The sequence below is a fragment of the Plectropomus leopardus genome, chromosome 6, assembly GCF_008729295.1.
Source record: "Plectropomus leopardus isolate mb chromosome 6, YSFRI_Pleo_2.0, whole genome shotgun sequence".
NCBI classification, from domain to species: Eukaryota; Metazoa; Chordata; class Actinopteri; order Perciformes; family Serranidae; genus Plectropomus; species Plectropomus leopardus.
The window spans coordinates 9,705,006-9,723,861 of NC_056468.1; the positions used below are offsets into that span (position 1 = coordinate 9,705,006).

At 40.8% G+C, this 18,856-nt stretch overlaps 1 protein-coding gene across 1 annotated transcript in view; it reads right to left on the reverse strand.

Moving 5' to 3' along the window:
- Positions 1 to 14,937, reverse strand: part of LOC121944210 (leucine-rich repeat transmembrane neuronal protein 4) — a 52,293-nt gene extending 37,356 nt beyond the window's left edge. Inside the window, exons 1-2 of the mRNA XM_042487932.1 lie at positions 14,770 to 14,937; positions 12,760 to 14,300 (exon numbers count right to left, since the gene is read on the reverse strand). Coding sequence (XP_042343866.1) covers positions 12,760 to 14,300; positions 14,770 to 14,821 — 1,593 coding nt within the window. The 5' untranslated portion in view covers positions 14,822 to 14,937. The remainder of the gene's footprint in view (positions 1 to 12,759; positions 14,301 to 14,769) is intronic.
- Positions 14,938 to 18,856: the final 3,919 nt, after the last annotated feature.

Here is an 18,856-nt window from a genome sequence, read left to right on the forward strand (position 1 = left end):
TTTTCGGTTAATATTTGCCTGATGTCTACTCACTCAAATCCAGAGAGCATTTTAGATTTTGATTGCTGAAACACCCCGCTGATCAGAGCGTATTACATGCCTTTCAGATAGGGCAAGTAAAAATGTTCTGCTGGAACAAAGGGCTGACCCATTTGTTTGATTTGAAAAGGAGACATTGGCACGCGGAGGGAAAAAGGGAGAGATGAATCCCTCCTCTGCCTCCACCTGTGCACAATGCATGTCACAACAAATTATACACCGGCAAATATTCAATTATGTACAGATGGTTCACATGGGAGGAATTCTTCTGACTTTTCTGATTTTCCACTTTTCATCTAACGCCACAGTAGGCAGAAAGTTTTCACCCATCCAGTGAAATATCTGAACATCTACTACATTGACGGACTAATAGTGTTGGACACACAATCACGTTGCAAGACGATGTATCCTTATGACTCGGGTGATCAGCTTTTCACACTGGACCTTAAAGACCAAATACTAGGGATTTGCATTAGCTTCGGCTATACTTTGTGTTAAGTGTTAATTAGCTTAAGTTAGCATGTTAATGGGCTGAACTAAAAGTGTTGCTAGTTAATCATTAATAAACTGCTATCCAAATTTGGCTTGAATTTTTACTGAAATTCCAGAAAATCAGCCAAAAGATATGCAAAAAAATTGCATTTTTACTGTTCATGTGAATATTAGAAATGGGACTCATCAAGATAAACTGTTTGTGCCCCTAACTCTATAGGAGAGAACTACTGAATATTGTTATTAGATAAGTACCAGTTAAACCTGGAATTCTACATGGAAATGTGATAGGGAAAAAGGCATTTATGATTGTTTAATGTCTTCATTTGATTACAGTCTCCTAAACACTCTGCACAGATCGGATGTTTTTGTCTCCTCCGTGGAGCCAAAGCTTGACAGGTTAAGAGTCTCATTAATATTCCCTTTACGTTCGAAAATGGATTATTTCAAACACTGTAAATACCAAAGCCCATATACTTCCATTTATCCTTTATGCTGGTATGGATACATCCGCTCGATAGCACTTTTTTGCATTTTGCTCTTATTGATACACAAATCATCACACATTCATTTATTTGTAGCGACTTGCTGTGATTAAAACAACTGCTACCACAAATAGATGTTCTATTTTTGGAGCTGGATCATTCATTAGGAGCGCTGCTGAAATATATATACCTTTCAGTTATGCATGGCGCCACTCTCTCGGAGCACAGAGCACACTCTGGGCACAGATGTTCATCAGGCACATCAGGAGCGAAAATGTTCATTCTGCTTGTTCTACAAGTTTGCATTCGCTCGCAGCAGCTGCTCCTCTCATCCATTGATCTGATCTGATCAGCTCTGAACAGATTGACACATCAATTATCCAAACAGCCAATCACATGCTGCTGCTGAGAAAAAAAAGAGTGAACTCACAGAGAGCTTCACCTGTGCTGCATTCATGGACCTGCTAAAAAAACAGGTGGTTCAGAAGACATTCATTCAAAGATTGATAACAGAGCTGCTAGCTGAGGACTAGTTCAACTGTTCCTCAGTGAATATCTGTCCTTGTGTCACCAGTGTCTATATACAGTAGACCACACAAAAGTAAGGACACAGTAGGCAACAGAAATGTGCCAGGCTATGCTTATTTTTGGGGAAATCTCCCCCTACACATGTGGCTGCCTGACAGGCATTTCACAATAAGGAGGAGGAGAAGTTGGCAGAGATGCTCCATCATTCCCGAATTGCGCTCACTGATTCACCATTTGTCCCATCAGACAGACAGAGACGCTGTAGCTACATGATGAAGGGGTTTTAGTTTCTGGGGAAATCACAATACTATTCTCGAGGTAGACTTTAACGTTACATCAAAATCCTTCCCAGCGGAGAAAAAGATAAAAGAAACTGTCCTGTCTTTATGCGGAGGAGGAGGGTGGAGATACAAATTGCAGTCCACCAACTTACTGGGACACGTTGTAATGTGCCAAGTCAACACTTCATTCTCTTTTAAGTATCACTTTCAAGTTCTTTTGCAGTGAATGAAAGTGACACAGTCGGCAGAACTACAGCATCTCAGTCAAATTAACTTAATAACCCTAATTAAATGAATCATAATAAAATGAAGGGCTAAATAGGCAGTAACTGCTTCAAGCTGAGATGAAAAATTAACGTGGCTGCTGTGACCATAAAACAGCATAAAATGTTATGTCTAATATTTTTGTGTTATATTATTCATTCTGTCCGCGGTGCCCCGACTTTTCATACAGCACTAGATAAGCTGTCAAATCCCATTAAAGCAAAAGTATCACTGATTGAGTGAGCGGAAGCTTAAACTGAGGGAATCCAGGGCATGTGATTACTGATGGTTAGATATGGCATAATAATAGGACACTCAATATGGGATTCAGATTTTTGAGAAGTTATTAGAAATTTACAGATTTCTGCTCAGACTTCTTTCTGTGAAACACTGGTCCGGACTCCCCGAGAATTGAAATAGTTCTTTTGTTCCTCGGCTCTAACTGAGACTGAAGACTTAATGGAAAAATCCTCTCTTGGATACACTTACACTCTTATGTATTATCAATCTGTGGTTCTCAGTGCATGCCAGAAGTGATTTAGCATCGAGGTGACATAAATAATTTTTTGGGTACCCAACTTCCCTCAACTCGCCACACCTGCTTCGACTTCAGTTAGCAATTTCCTGCGTTTCCCTAAATGCCTTTCGACAACTGCCAGAGAGTGAAGCTTGTTGCATTGCATGTGTCTGCAGACAGAGTCTAGCAAACAACAGTAGCATATAGTGAGAGTCAGAAGAGTCACACCTTTGACTCAAACCACAGCATATCACGAAGCTGCATTGCATTGTGGTCTGTTGAGGCTACTGTCAGCAGAGAAATTGGTTTCTGTGCCTCTTCTATAATATATTTCTCTTTTATGATGGGGTGTTGAATGCTGGTGTAAAATTGTGAGCCAATCCTTCAGTGTGTCTGACACCAAAACTAGATGTTCACCCCTGAAGTTATAGCCAACTGGAAATGTTGCAGTGGATGAGACATTACATCGTCAAACAATAAACTCCAGTCCAGGAATGCAAGGTCCATCCCCAAATAGCACATTCAAATTACTTGATAAATTAGTTCCTTTAAGGCATTTCCATTAATTGCTCAGATAAGGCTGGAAATTGACAATTTAAGACTTCTTTTGTTTTTAAAAGACTGTTCTCCCAGGGAAAAAAAAAAGATTGTCCTCCCAAGAAAACAGCAGCACCACTTGTTCCAACAAATGCCCGAAAACAACAAGTTTACATCCGGCTGTAAGAATTATGACTGTTGTCAGTTGGGAGCAAAGGTGGAAACAGTGTGATGCTGTTATAGTGCCACAAACTCTGGAAGTTGGAGAGGATAGCTGGGTCTAAAAAAAACCTAACTTACACACATTGCTTGTCATTTTGTGTTTCCTACAGACACTCAATGTTGGATTCTTTTTACCATGACAACTGTCATTCCCCAACCCTGCCCAAGTGGTTATTTTTGTAACAATAACAACAAAGGCCCCCATATTATGAGGAAATAGTAATTTTAATTTGAAGCACAATGTTTTGTTAACCTCAACTAAGTTGTTTTTGTGCCTAAACCTGTGTAAGATCAGTAAAACATTATAATTCTTACAGTAGTTTGTCACAGTTTGGAAGGCATCGATGTTGTTCTGACACGGTATCATCATGTTATATATAGCCAATGCATTGCTCAGGAGAACAGTTACAAATGACACATTTTTATCTTTTGATTTGGAGGACATGAGGTTTTTTTTGTTGTTGTTGTTGCTATAGCCACGCTATAGCAACATAACTGTGTGAATGGCATTGTATGTCTGTCTGTCAGTTGGTTCAGACTAAAAATATCTCAACAGCTTTTGGATGGACTGCCATGAAACTCTGTGCAGACATTCGTGATCCCCAGAGGATAGATCCTAGTAACACTGGTGATCCTGTCTTTTTGTTGCATTCTTTGGTTTGACTTGATATTTGCAAAATGAATGACATTCACATCAACATCAGCTGTACTTGGTGTTCAGTGCCTATTAGCAAATGCTACTGTGCTAACATGCTAAATTAAGATGGTGGACATAGTAAACATGTTAAATATCGGCATATTAGCAAATAGCTTAAAGCACAGCTGTGCGTCCATACCACACCCCCAGAAAACGCACCAGCCAGTTTTCATAGCAGCAAACAGTGTTACTACATCTGTCATGTGATGCGCTGCTACACAAAAGGATTTTTTCCCATTGACTTACATGGCGAAAGAGACATATATCAGTGGATACATATTTTGAGCATCATAACCCCCGCGAAACAACTTGTTTGACTATCAGAATTTAATCAACGTGGCCCAATATCATTTGGAAAGTCTAGAAGAGCCGCACAATTGAATAATTTTATCTCTTTTCAAGTTAGCAGGATTCTAAAATGAAAGTGTGCTCACAGTGCAGAAACAGTCATTTTATTGCAGCGGTTTTATAGGAATAACTGGGGCTCAGCCACCAATACGGATCCAGTTGTATTTATACATCCGTAGTTAGTACAGCTCTTCAATGTTGTTAGCATGGCTGTAAATGTTGTTTTGTTGTGCTGTCATTGCTTAACCCCTGTTTTCAGTAACGCATCCAGTTGATTATTGATGTCAGCCATTTTTACTAACTGGATGTAAGATTTTGGCTACCAGAAAGGGTTTCCATTAAAACATAGCCTACTTCAAATTAACTCAAAATTGGTTTTAGCTGATCCACTATTGCCAGAACAAAATGGCCTTGAACACAAAAAAAGAAGAGAAGTTTAATATCCTATTAAATATTCATCATGGTTTATGTGTGGCTGCGGGAGGGGAGGACCACTGGAGATTGTGTGATGGGAAAGGATGAATTAGTTTGATTTATCTCCGTGGTCTTTTTCATTTTTTACCCAAATTAGTTTGGGTAAAAATGGGTCCTCTAATTCCATTTTATACCTCCCAGAGTTCTTTGGTACATTCTATCGTACAGTAAAGTCCTAACATGTATGGACTCGCCTGATTTGTTTATGGCAGACAAGTTGGTTTGATCTTGGGCTTAAGTGAAAGACCGGGTTATTGTGTAATATCAAGTGCATTATTGGAGTTAATGATGTTGTCAGTCAATGCTGACCTCAATTTAAAACGGAGGTTTGAAGGTCAACAGAGCGATGACTTTCATTTGTGTTTTTTTCTCGGCAGCTAAATGTTTTCTCAGTGATCTACCTGTGAAAAAAGCCCGTCTGGCTTTAGGCTTCCTGCGAGTGTCTGTAATGATCAGTCAGATGCACAAACAGCAGTTCGTTGTATATGTTCTGTAAATAAGTCTCACCCAGAGTGAAATTCAATATTGTCTGTGTTGAAGCGTGGAGGAAGAACATCATATTTTCTGCCGGTGCCAGATTAAGCTATTAGCAGGCTGGGCCATGTTCTATTAGTACATCATAATGAGAATAATAAAATTGTGAAAACATCAATTGGATGAAAGAAGAGATGCTATGATTAATTATTATGAGACAACACAATTGCCATATTCATTTAAACCAGCCATGTTAGATTACAGGCTATAATTGCACAGATCTTGTATTGCCTCTCCCTGCTGCTTGGTTTGTTAAATGTATTCCACCTCCTCACCAGAGCAGACATCACACCTCCAAGAGGAACATCTGCCAAAAGTCAGAATCATACATATCACAGAGTGTTTGTTTGGGGGAGAGCTCACCCCACGCACAGAGCAACCTGAGAGGCGCTTAACACCAGAGATAGGTCTGAGGTCTGACTGTGTGCATTTGTGCTAATGAATCCCACTGCAGCGTTTTAACTCGGCATGGAGTCACAGCCTTGGCTAGAACTAAAAGGGATGCTGTCTGAATTCAGTTATGTGCATTTTAGACACATTTTATAGCCTACATAAACTCTGCCTTTGGCACATCTAGAGGCTAGTATTGTGTGTGCATATATGTAGTAAATATCTATCTATCTATCCATCTATCTATCTATATATATGTATATGCTTTCTTGCTGAGAGTTAGATGAGAAGATTGATATCCCTCTCTCTATTCTAAATATGAAGCTACTGCCAGTTAGCTTAGCTTAGCATAAAAACTGGAAACACATCTCCTTTCTGGAGTCCTGTCATGACTTTGAGGTTGCCAGGCAACCTGGGCCCAACCACGAAATATTCTGGAACATAATGCCCTGTAACACCACAGTCATGTTGCTCTTGAGGCTTATTTATACTCTCTTTATGTATGAAAATAGATGCATTCATCTCAGTCGTTTTTAACGTCACTGCCCACATACTTCCACGTGTCCTCTTATAATAGTAAAGATATAGCCAACTGATGGCACTAGAGGGCAGACTCATAAGTTTCTGACAACAGCAAATATTGCAAAAGTGGAAGGGGGACATAATAATGTACCTTTAAATGGAAACAGCATGTAGATGGTGTAGGTCTGTGAAGACATTAAATACATTTTAACAAATGGATGGAGAATTCTTTTCTCTGTATTACTAATTCATTCGGTTATGACATTTAAAAAAAAAAATGGATTTGTTGTGTCCAGGTCCCCAGGAAGTGTGCCAATTTTTGTAGTGGCCAAACACTGGAATTACAACTTCCTTCATCTGTCACATGATGCCACTGGGCTGACTTACATGGGTAAAGAGAGGTCTGCAAATCATTGGATACATTTTTTTGAGCATCAACCACCCCCCCTCTCCAGGGGAACAAACAATGTGAACGAAATGCCTGTAGCTAGCTAAAAACATTAGATATCAGCAAGTCAAAAGTATATTTTAACACCTTGTGTCTCCCAGAGAGGGAGAGTAATACTTAGCCTCAACCTCTACAGTTTGTGTGGTCTAATCAGCAAAATACTTGCTGGTCACGGTACACTAAGTGTCAGGATCCCACAGTTTTTCTCTTGGCTGACTTGTGTATCCACTTTTTGTCCTCTTAAAAGCTCAGATTTTCAGTGTGGCAGCTGATAGTTCTAGTTTCTTACACTGTTGGAAGTGCATCCCATCACACAGCAGCTTTTAGGTATTTTTCTGTCATTTACTAGCAAATGGAAAAGACACAGAGGCACCTTCACTAAAAACAAAGTCAGTGGAGAGCGATGGATTTTTCGCCCCTGACTGGGGCAAGACTTAATTGCATTGTCTTTCTATAGGAAAAGGCAGGGTTTTGCCTCCAACATTGTATCCAGTTCTCTTTATGCATCAATGGTAATGTCCTACTATTGTTTCTTAGTTAAACTATAGTACGCTGCAGCCACAATCTCTGGTGGTACTGCTCTGTTTTGTCCATATCCGTAAGCTCTCTGAAAATATTTTTTAAAAAAAGGCAAATGAAATGAATTTAACCTACTTATCACACCATTGTCACATTCGGACAGAGCCAGGCTAGCTCTTTCCTACTGTTTTCTGTCTTTGTGCTAAGCTAAGCTAACTGGCTGCTCGCAGGACCCATTTACTGTACAGACATGAGAGTGGTATTAATCTTCTATCAATCTAACTCTCAGCAAGAGAACGAATGAGCGTGTTTCCAAATTGTCAAACTATTCCTTTAAACAGCTAAAAATGTGATTTATAACATTGAGAATGTTGCTGTCATTAGCAATTCGTTTGGCTTGTCTGGGGAAAAAATATGAATTTCAAACAGTAGAAAAAAAGTCACATTCCTATAATTATATACATGTACCCTCAGTGTGATCATGCACTAAAATCTATTACAGTGATTCTTTTTTATATCTGCACCAATGACAAGTGAAACATGACACTACAAAATGATGTTTTCTGATGGCCATTACAGCCAATTCACTTAAAAGGCTGTTTCTCCCTGCATTTTGCTGCAGTTGTGTTTGAATCGAGTTGTGTTGACCAAAGCCCATTTTTCACAAAATCATCAGGTATGATAAAAGCTAAGTAGTCTACTTCTGTGAACCCATAGATCATTGCCATCCAGTCTTGCAGTTACAGTAATTTCCGATTCCACCAAACAAGAGGATGACCAAGAAAAATGAGGATTAATGGCAACAGATTTGCCGTTTTATGGAATAACTTAGAACACAAATGATGTGTCATTTTTCAAACAGTATATATGTTACCTTTCATCGCAGTATGTTGTATTTCCATAAATAACACCAGTACATCCTGTGCCACAACATACGTACAAACTGATGTGTTCAAAGATGACACTTCTGTTTTTAGAGGCTATTCTACTCCTGTGGCTAACCTTTCTTTGGCAAGTGAGCCACAAATATTGAAAGCTGTCAAACTCCTTTCATATGAAGGAAGCCTGCCTTCTGTGCATTTACGCACAGATGAAGTGCAAGCTGCCATCTTGGCAAGCCGACGCAGTATATTTTGATCGCTCATCATCTTTGTTTCTTATTCGTGACATTTAAAAGATGGGGCTCATATTCTAGAGCCTAAAAATTAAACAAATGTTTGCTGAATAAAATGTATCCACAGCTGCAGGATTTGTTATAAGCAAACACTGGTTAGATCCATAGGAGCCATTAGTTTCGAATATAACCAGGAGGGGGATGCGTGGTGCCACACTTCTGAGTGCAAAAGCAGGGAAAAGTGAGAACAACTTGATGCATGATTACAGCTTGTGTTGGCCTAAATTGTTACTTTAAATGCTAGTTTGCACATCAGAGTGTTAAATTCACAATACCGCTGACCGTGTCAGCTTGGAAAATTAGTGATGTTGAAAATTGTAATTATTTTTAGTCTTGCCATTCAGACAGCATTTGTATCAGTCAGTTAGATGCACCAGCAGTGGCGCACTTTCCTTTCTCCTCACTTCATCTGCTCTCTCACGGCCCACTTTAATTATCTGTGAGCAGGAGGATCTCCTCACCTTATTAATGCTTGCAAATTCTGCCCAAGTACACGAATCGCCTTTGGCTGAGATGGTGGGAATTTTCACCTTAATATTTTCTCAACTAACTTTGCAGGGGGATGATCCGTGGGTGGACGTCAACCACTGCAGCTGCTCTGTGAGCACAGAAGTGGATGGCATTCAAGGGAGAGAGGGTTTTTTTTTTAATAATGTGCCACAGGAAGACCGTGGAACCGCACAGTTCAAAGTGTTCATCGAAATTCACACTCGCCGGGTTCAGTTTGCAGTGTCGATGCCAACCTGCTGAGCTGTGCTGGAGGAAATCTATAGAAACAAATTTACTTCAAGTCTCTTGGTTTGGGCATGTGCAGAAGATAACAGGCTTCAATTACAAAGCTCTCTCTCCTAATTGAATATGCAGCTAATAGCTTAAGTGCCTGCTATCTGGGATAGCTAAAATAATGTGCAGGGGGCTCACTGGGTCGGGGGCATTTACAATATGCTTCTTCCTTTGGGATTTTAGACCCTGGAGCTGCCTTTTTTTTTCAGTTATATCTCTATCACTTTGATCTTCCCTGACACTCTCCACTGTGTGCCATTCAATAAAACTGAAAAAGCCTCCTCATATATCCGGAGAGATTGTGCTGCATTGCCTGTATTGTGATGCTAATAGCTCCAGACACTATCGCTGCACATCATGGGCTTCTTGTACTGTGACCTGTACTGAATTCCGATGCACGTTATGTGGCCGGGAAACATGCACCTGTATTAGATCAAATAATGTGGCTGTTTGAAGCAGTTTGAAAGTGTAAATGCACCACTTCTATGTAGGGCCCTGGCACAACACAGTAACATCAAAAAACTATCAGTGATACATGCCAACTGTTGCCTGACCTCACTTCGCCTGTGTCTTGAGTAAAAAGTTGAACTTCCACACATCCTATAGATTATAGCCAATAGTCAACTAGGAGAAAGGTTCTGTGCCTGTGTGAGAGGAAGTAACCCTCCATGACAGCAGCATAGTCTGTATTAATCAATCAACCAAAAAGGGAAACCACAAGACTGACAGGATGGATTTAGTTGGTTTAGCTGTGGTTAGAGCAGCTACATGACCTGGCAACCACACCAACAAGATTAACCTCTTTTGCCCCTTGGTCCACCCGGTCCTTAAGAAATTGCTAAATTAGCATTTAGCTGGCTAAGAAGTGTTAGGATAACAGAGAGGTGTTTAAGGTTAGGTGAAGGGTTACATCTTGTTACTTAAAGGTGAATCATGTCTTCATGCATAATGAAAAAGTAAATAAAAAAGCAGGTTATTGCTATGTTTAGCCTCATATTTATGGTTGTGCGTGGTTTGTAGGGGGGGTGTCATTTAGGCTTCAAACAAAATGTGGCTGCAGCTATGCATGTCTTCACTAGTTAGCCAGTTAGAACATTAACAAAACCTGATGCTAAAAGATGACATGATATTAAATGTGCACTAGCGACCAAGAACACAAACAATTACGATCTCTTTCTGCTGAAGAGCTCAATGGCTAAAAAAAAAAAACTTACCTAATATAACAAGTTTGTTTTGATGTCACAACTCAATGACTTGAGCCTTTTTTTTCTTTCCTCACTCTCATTTCTCTTGTGGGACTGAGCTGGATTGCCAATTACAGTGATTTCTCTTACCGACAGGGTCCACCAGCTGTGACGCAAATTGAGCATGCTGAAACAGCCCAAAAAACAAACAAAAAAACAACAAGGACCTACTGGTGCCAATAATGTGGGATACACCACAAAAAGTCGGGCGACAGCAGCTCACAAATGGCCCAAAATTTGTCTGATGGCCTGCTGTCAGCTTGGTGTGTCAGGGCATTTAACCATTAGCAGATCTTCTTGAATGTGACATCAGCTTCGTACGGCACAACCCAAAGGGAAGGCACCAAAATTGCACGCCCCCCATACATACCCCCCCCCCCCCCTAATTTTTTGAGTGGGTGGGGGCACTGGGAAAGCTTACCTGTTTGCCAAATGTCCTAGGTCCACCACTGCACTTAAACATGCAGAAAAATCTGACAGTGTTTTTGAAAAGTCCCCTGCTGTACTATATGTTCTAGCTTTGCATTGCAGTGTTTGGCACAAAATGCCACAGACACACACACATATACAGAAAAAAAGAAATCCCATTACATTTTTAACAACTATGGCTGCTCCCTTGAGCTGCAGAGGGCAAGGAATAACAAAGCTGAGGGAAGTCTCGGCTCCTTACCTCTGATGGGCTATTAGTTATTCTAGCTAGCAGAAGCCCCATTAGGTCTGCCATTTAATGCTCCCGTGCCACATTCTCACATGAAAGCTACAAGATTGATGAGCCGACCATCTCACCTCAAGCTTCCTTTGCGTTTGAGAAATGCTCCGCCGCAGATAATCTGACAAAGAGCTGATTTAGCTACCTGTGTACTCTGTCGTATGTGACATTACTAAAAACAATGAAACACATTTGAGCCGGCCTCTCCGGGGACTCCAGCAAAGGACACAACATGAGTGTAAGTGGTGCTACAGAGCAATCCACTGACTTTAAACATATTATGAAATGATTTATAGGGTGCACGTGGCATATAGGAAATGAGCTGTGTGGGAGTGTGAGATAAAACTTTGTCCCTGAGCTGCGCTGACAGATACAGCGGAGAAGAAAGATGTCTCCTGGACTTTACAGCATGTCTGGTGATACCGACAAAAGGTCCTACTAAGATTCCAGTGACACAACGTCTTCCCCAACACAACATGTCCTGTTAATCACACTTAGCCATACTGCCAAATAAAAAAAGATGCTGGACAGAGGAAGACTGATGCATAGCGTAATGGAGAAAAAAGACTACACAGGCAAAAAAGTGCCTCATTAAGCATGAGCAAATTGATTAGTCTTTCTGTCTCGGCTTTCTGTCTCAATCCCTCTGTACCATACACTGGTTCAGAGGCAGCCATGTGAAGGAGTCTGGCTTTAGGAGGAGAATTTCAATTTAAACTTTTTGGGACAAAAGTTTGTAGCCCAATAGTTTTTTTTATCGTTATAAGATTAAACAAAAGTAGCATAATGAAGTTTGTTACTGCAGTAAAGCCAGACAGAAATCGAGCCCAAATGCATAATTTATCTTTTTATTTGGCTGCAGGCCTTTATGGTGTTCTCCAGCCTGCGGTGACTGTTTGAACTTTGTAAATTAAACTCTTGAGTAAAATAAGTACATGATTGCTAGAGGCAGAAAAAGGAAAATGGGGTATATGATCAGCTGGTATGATTGTAAATATTTACATAATTAATACAGCAAAAAACAAATACAAAAACTCACAGCACTGGTGTATTTGCTACCACAGCTGTTGTAGCAAATGCACAGGATAGGAGAGGACCACCTGCACGGTGACTTGATCTAACCATTTTTTGTCATTCCAATCTGGACAGCAAGCCATTTGTGAATAAATAATAGGCTGGCTGATAATACATAGATTCATCAATGAGCTCTTTTATGTCAAGAATGAAAGATGAACCTACTTTGTGCATAATGCATCTTACTGTATGCAAGTTCTCCGGGGAGAGGAGCTGCCACTGCAGTTTCTGCTAATGGGAATCATATTTTAGCTATAAAACAGTATGATTCAGAACAACAGCTGGGTAATCATATGGAACTGAACAAACCCAGCATATTGTACAACAAGTCACCATGCACCGCCCTTTGCTTCCTTATCCCAAAAAACAGACAAGAGCACGGGGAGAAAAACAAAGGTACTTTTCTCCGCAGATTGTTAGAAAATTTACCTCTCATGCCTCGCAGTGGAAATGGATTTTTGGAGGGCAACGGTCATACCTCGCATTCCCTGGAGCCTGAGATGGTGTATGTGTAAGGTCCTGTCCCATTAACCAGCACATCCATAGTCTCTGAGTGTGAAGGCTTGTAGTCCACATAGTACTCTTGTAGCGGTGAGTTAAGGGAGCGCTCGGTCTCCCGTGACTTTTTCTGGCGCTTTTTGACCGCAGAGCGCTGCTGAAGCTGTTTGATGCTGCTGGGATAGCGCTTCCACGAGACGTAGATTACCAGCAGAATTATAGCCACTGATAACAGGAGGGCCACGCTACCGGCGATGATCTTGTGGAAGGACACATACTCAGTGTCTGGCAAGGGGATGGTGGGGGAGGCCTCGGAAGGAGTAGGGGAGGCTGTCCTGTTCCAGATCAGCTTCTTATCCACCACAGACTGTGTGGGGAGAGGCAGCAGCTCGGGTTGAAACGCAGAAGTAAGGGGCGATGTCGTTGAGGGAATCGGGGCTGGTGTCGCTGTACAGATGTTATAGGTCTCCACCACATCGGTCACTTTCTCACCTTGTGCCTCTTTGGGTCCGGCACAGATCATCGTGGACTCCTTGTTACCCTTAAAGGCTTTAAGCCAGGCCACCAGGGGACATATGTTTGGATTACAGTACCACAAATTACCAGCCAAACTTATGGTAGTGAGGGAGATCCAAGCTTCCACCGCCTGCTGAGACACATTGCTGAGCTTGTTGGAGTCCAGGTTAAGCGTCTGCAGATTAGGCAGGCACTGGAATGTGCTCGGGTCCAACACTTGGAGCTCATTTCCAGAGAGGTCCAGCTTTTGCAAGGAGGTCCACATCCACGGCAGGCCCTGGGTGAGCAGCTTGATACGATTCCACTGCAAATAAAGCGCCCGCAGGTTGGTCAGGCGGGGAAAATGAGCAAAGTTTATCTTTGAGAACTGGTTGTGCTCCAGATGAAGCTCGATGAGCTTGAGGAGTCCTGCGAAGGCGTTACGTGTGAGGCTTCGTAGCCTGTTGTAGCCAATATCAAGAAACTCCAGGTTGCGACAGTCGAGGAAAACTCTCATCGGGACCGTTTTTAAGGAGTTTGACCTCAAGTGCAAACTGAGTAGTTTCCGTAGACCCACAAACTGATTGGGCTGGAGAACCTGCAGTTTATTGTAGGAAAGGTCTAGATTACGCAAATTCGGAACGTCGTGAAAAGTGTTGTTTTTCAGCAGTGTGATCTTATTTGAGCTCAGAATCAGTTCTTTGAGCCTCCGTATGCCGTGGAAAGCCTGGCCGTCCACAGCGTTAATATAATTGTGGTCGAGGTAGAGCCAAACCAGTTGACTCAGGCCTGCAAACTGGTGGGCTCTGAGGTTCACCAGGCTGTTGTATCGCAGGGAGAGGCCCTGTGTGCCCACAGACACGTTGCTCGGAACGTCACGGAAGGCATTGGATTCGCAGTATATTATTTTCCCATCACATCTACAGCTCAGGGGGCAGGGACGCTCACGGACACCACTTGGAGCAGCAAGCAGCCAGGCAGGCACCACCACTGTGAATATAAGCCATCGGAAAAGCACGAGAAGTCCTGCAGGCGCACAGAAAAGTGACACTTAAAAGCATAAAATGCACAAATATGCAGACTAGAGGAGAATTAAACAGAATCATAATTAAATGAAATTGAATCAGGGAGCATTATAACCCGTACTGTGTTCTGAGGCATTTGTTAACAGAGGGGGTTATTTGCAGCCTACTTCATTTGCATCCCTGTGTTCATGGCAGATCTAGACACACACTTCCATTCATTATCACAGTCAAAGTCATGTTCTTGAGACATTGCAAAGGAGACTGATAACCACATACATCAGGCATAATCCGTCAAATAGTTGCTGATAGAAAAACCTCCTTCAGATCCCCCAGCCTGCAGTCATCACTCACAAACCGCGGGGGGCAAAGACACAGCAACATCAGCTTTAAGTGAATGGTAATTAGGAAAACGACTTAAGACTTTGCACAGAAATGCAGACCATAAGTGCCTTGCGGAACGGTGTACATACCCATATTTGCGCGGTGTCGGCTCCTCCTCATGCTTAGGGCTCTCTGTTGCATGCGTCCCAGGTCCACATGTTAGATGCACTCGGCGTTTTGTCCAAATAGTTGGACACGCACCCAGGACGCCTGTCTGCGCTGAGAATATACGCACTTTGCGCCGCAGCCGGATCCGATTTGCGCACAGCCGCACACCTGTCGGAGATGTGAGAAGCCCCAAAAGGTGCGCATCAACCTCTGTGTGTAGTTGTCTGCGTTACCGCACAACATCAGCCTGATAATGCATATTTGAGACTGCCACCTCACAAACCCTTGGATGCACGCACTCAAGCTTGTAGCCTCATGAGAATGACACTGTTGAGCGCGTGCTTTGGGGAGGCTATAAAAGACATTTTAAACACCCGAGTCGCCAATTGTTAAATCTAGGTTAAGTGGCAAAAAAGACACCGGAAACCGAGCAAGTGAAGAAATTTTGAGAGGATTAAACTGAAGTCCGAAGCCGACAAGTTGGATATATCCAGATACAGATGTGGACAGCGAAGGGAAAAGTCGCAGTCTGCTGTGGATTAGACCCGTTGACCGTGGCATCAAGAATAAATCAGTTGTATAGCAACAGGAATGATGTTGGTGGAGGATTATACTGAGCTCACTGGTGCTCGTTTCAGGTTTTGAGATGCCCTCTCCTGGTCACTGAGTGACTCTCCGCAGCCCACACCAAAGCAGACTTCATTGTCCTCGTGCACAGAGCCTGCATACCAATTAAAGCTGAGGAATGGCAAGTGTGTTTGCGCTGCATTGTGGTATTTGTGAAAATGTACTGTCAGTCAAACGCCTCTGGACAGACTATAATGAAGCTTTTTTTCTTCTTCTTCTTCTTTTTTTTTTTTTTTAGATAAATCTCATGCAACGCCCTCACTCTCAAATATAAAACAGCGATAGAAATGACTAAGAATTGTTTGTAACTTGTATGACCTAAATTCGATTACAGACACATATGACTGCTGAAGCATCAACAATGAAAGTACTCATGCATAACGGGCCTTTTTAAGGTTATATATTATATATATGCAATATATAATAATGATAATATAATAATAATAATAATAATAGATGTAATAATAATAACAAATAACCATTTAATGTCCTCACCCAGAAAATTGCAATGGAACAAATTCCTTGCATTTTTATTTCCCTATTTATGATTTTAAAAAAGTGTTTGGTTTTTTAAATAGGCCTTTACCCAGCGATGAGATGGCCCTCCATGTTCATGATAAATCAGAAAGAAAAAAAAGTCAAAATTACAAAATCATGTTATATATAAAATCATGTATCAATCTGCTACATACAATCTGCTTGTAGTATGTTAGTATGCCAACATCTATCAATTTGTTAATAGTATGCCAACATATATATACATTTGGTACCATGGCATTAGTAACATTGCCAGTACTAGTATAAATGCACACATTGTCATGATTTATAATTTTTATACTTGTTTTCTGAACTATGAATAGTTGTTTTTTCTTAGCTCCTGATAAAGTAGCTATAATTCAAAACTGAGTGAATGCTTTGTTAAAAAAAAGAATGCCTCATATTTTAGTAAAACAAGTAACAGTACAGTACAGTACAAGTAACTATATCAAAAGCATGTCGATGTCTAAAAAAATACAATACATAAATTGGGAATAATCAAGTTAAGTACAAGCACATAAAAAGGAAATTTAATTACATGACTTTGAATGTAGGTATTTCCTCCGCTGTAATGAAGTCAAATTGGACATCTGTATGCTGTTGTGGTGCCACCTGCTCATAGTTCATTGCATTTTATATCATATAGCCTGTAGGCTATACGTGACACTGTATGAGCAGTATAGCCTGCACTAATTATGATTACATTGCCTGTCTGCTGTGCTGGCAAAAGCTGTAGCTACTAATGCCCCCCACTAACTTCAGAGGTCCCCCCGGTGGTTTTGTCTGGAACTGAGGAACTACTGGCCAACTCTCAAATGTTAATTTGACTCTTAGTTAGTGCTTCATAGGCAGGTGGGCCAGTAAAGAAAAGGTCAGCTAAGCCTAACTTTGTTTTGCCATAAATCACAGTCACAAAAAAGAGCAATAAACATTGTCTTCTATGATCCACATGTTGACCACTTCATATAAAACAATTCTAAATGTAGGCTGCATTTTCCTTCCTTGTATTTTCCTACTTTGTTTAGAATTTACTTGTTTAGAATAAGCACATTGTTTGAAATTAAACCAGAAATACTAAAACAGTAGCCCATTAAAAACTTTTGACTGGCAGCAAAGGTTTAGCATGCGGAGGAAAACAACAGATGGGTTGTGAAGCCACTTATTTGGTTTTAAATGTCATTTTTTAACCCATGCCAAAAAAAGTGAAGAAAGCTCAGTGGGTATTTTTTCACAACTCGCTGCTGCGTATTGACACTGAAACGCATCATGTGTAAACAGAGGGTGCTCTCAAGGCCTCATAATGGGACTCTGAGTCAGGGTCAAAGTCATCACTTCTAATGGGTCCCTCTGCCCTCGTACTTAATGAGTAGCGTAATTACCGGTGATGGACATTAATGAACTCAAATAGCTGATAGTTTGTGACAAAGAAATCGGTAGAAACAAAAATAAAACTAATGCATCTATCCAGTGCTTCAGCAGCAGTCACTGCTTTCATTTCCATTTCGATCAATTAGATAACTGGAGTTGAAGGACAGGGCATGACCCCCCCCCGCACACACACACACACACACACACACACACACACACACACACACACACACACACACACACACACACACACACACACACACACAGTCTCATACACACACACACACACCAAAGTGATTGGGAGAATAGCAACTACACTACTCAGTAAACTGTGCACGCTTAAATGTAGCGTGTCCTTCAGTGCACTCACATTGAAGTGGTCTGATGATTATTCCAAACTTAGTATCGATGACATGAACTAAGTTTCATTCTTTCATTCATTCTTTCATTCATTCATTCCATCCATCTTCATTAGACTCAAGTGTGACTAAATATGCAAAAGACTGAGATAAAAGAGAAATACAAAATACACTGATAGTCTTAAATTAAACGCATCACACAGCATAGTGCAGCCACCTAAAGAAAATGTTAGCACTGGTTCTGCAAAACACGAATATGTTGTATTTGTACATTTCATACTTATCATATAAGCATTTCTAAAGTGACATATTAGCTGGCTTTGTCGTTAGGTAGGAAGGGATGTTGGATGGCGTAACACCTCAGGGAGATGCCTTTCAAGCTGCAAACCACTTTAGACCATTGTCTGAGACTGTTTTACACTGTTTAAGCCACCCAACATTGGTGTTTTGAACCGACCCCTTGCTGTTTTTCCTGCTAGGATAGTGCCATGAAAAATGGTTAGTTTTTTGCATTTCCACCAAAACCGGGTATTTTAAGCCAAAACATGGTCTTTTACTAACTATGACCAAGTAGTTTTTGTGTCTGAACATAACCACACGTTGACCAAAGCATTGATGAAACATGGTAGTTTTAAGTTTTAGGTGTAAATTTTATCTAAATGCTGAGACATATCATTGCTATACTTGCTTTTTTGAATAAGTCTTAGTGGTTGTTTCACGTAACTGCCATCAGTTAACCTTCTCAGTTTTTTATAGATATATATAACTGTATCAACTCAAATCTGACCTTACCTTTTTAAAACAACTAAACAGTTCATTTTAAACCATTTAGCATATTTCCCTAAACCTTAATATGCCTCCCAATGTTTTAGACATACAGTAATTATATAACTATATTCTGTGGTGTGAAATTATTAAACTAGTGTCATTGCAAAAAAGAGTATTATTTTGTCAGAAGTGTAAAGATCATTAGAGGGTAATTTCGTAAGTGCAATGGCCCAGAAAAACAGGGCCTTGAGGTAACCCCGAGGGCACTGCAGCTGTGTCTAAGTTATGCTTTTCAGTAGCGACATACTGCATATTATAATGTACTAACATTCATCAAACCATTTAAAAACATTCCAGCTTTAACCCAAATCTGGATAATATGCGTTAAGAATATTTCAAAGATTAAGAG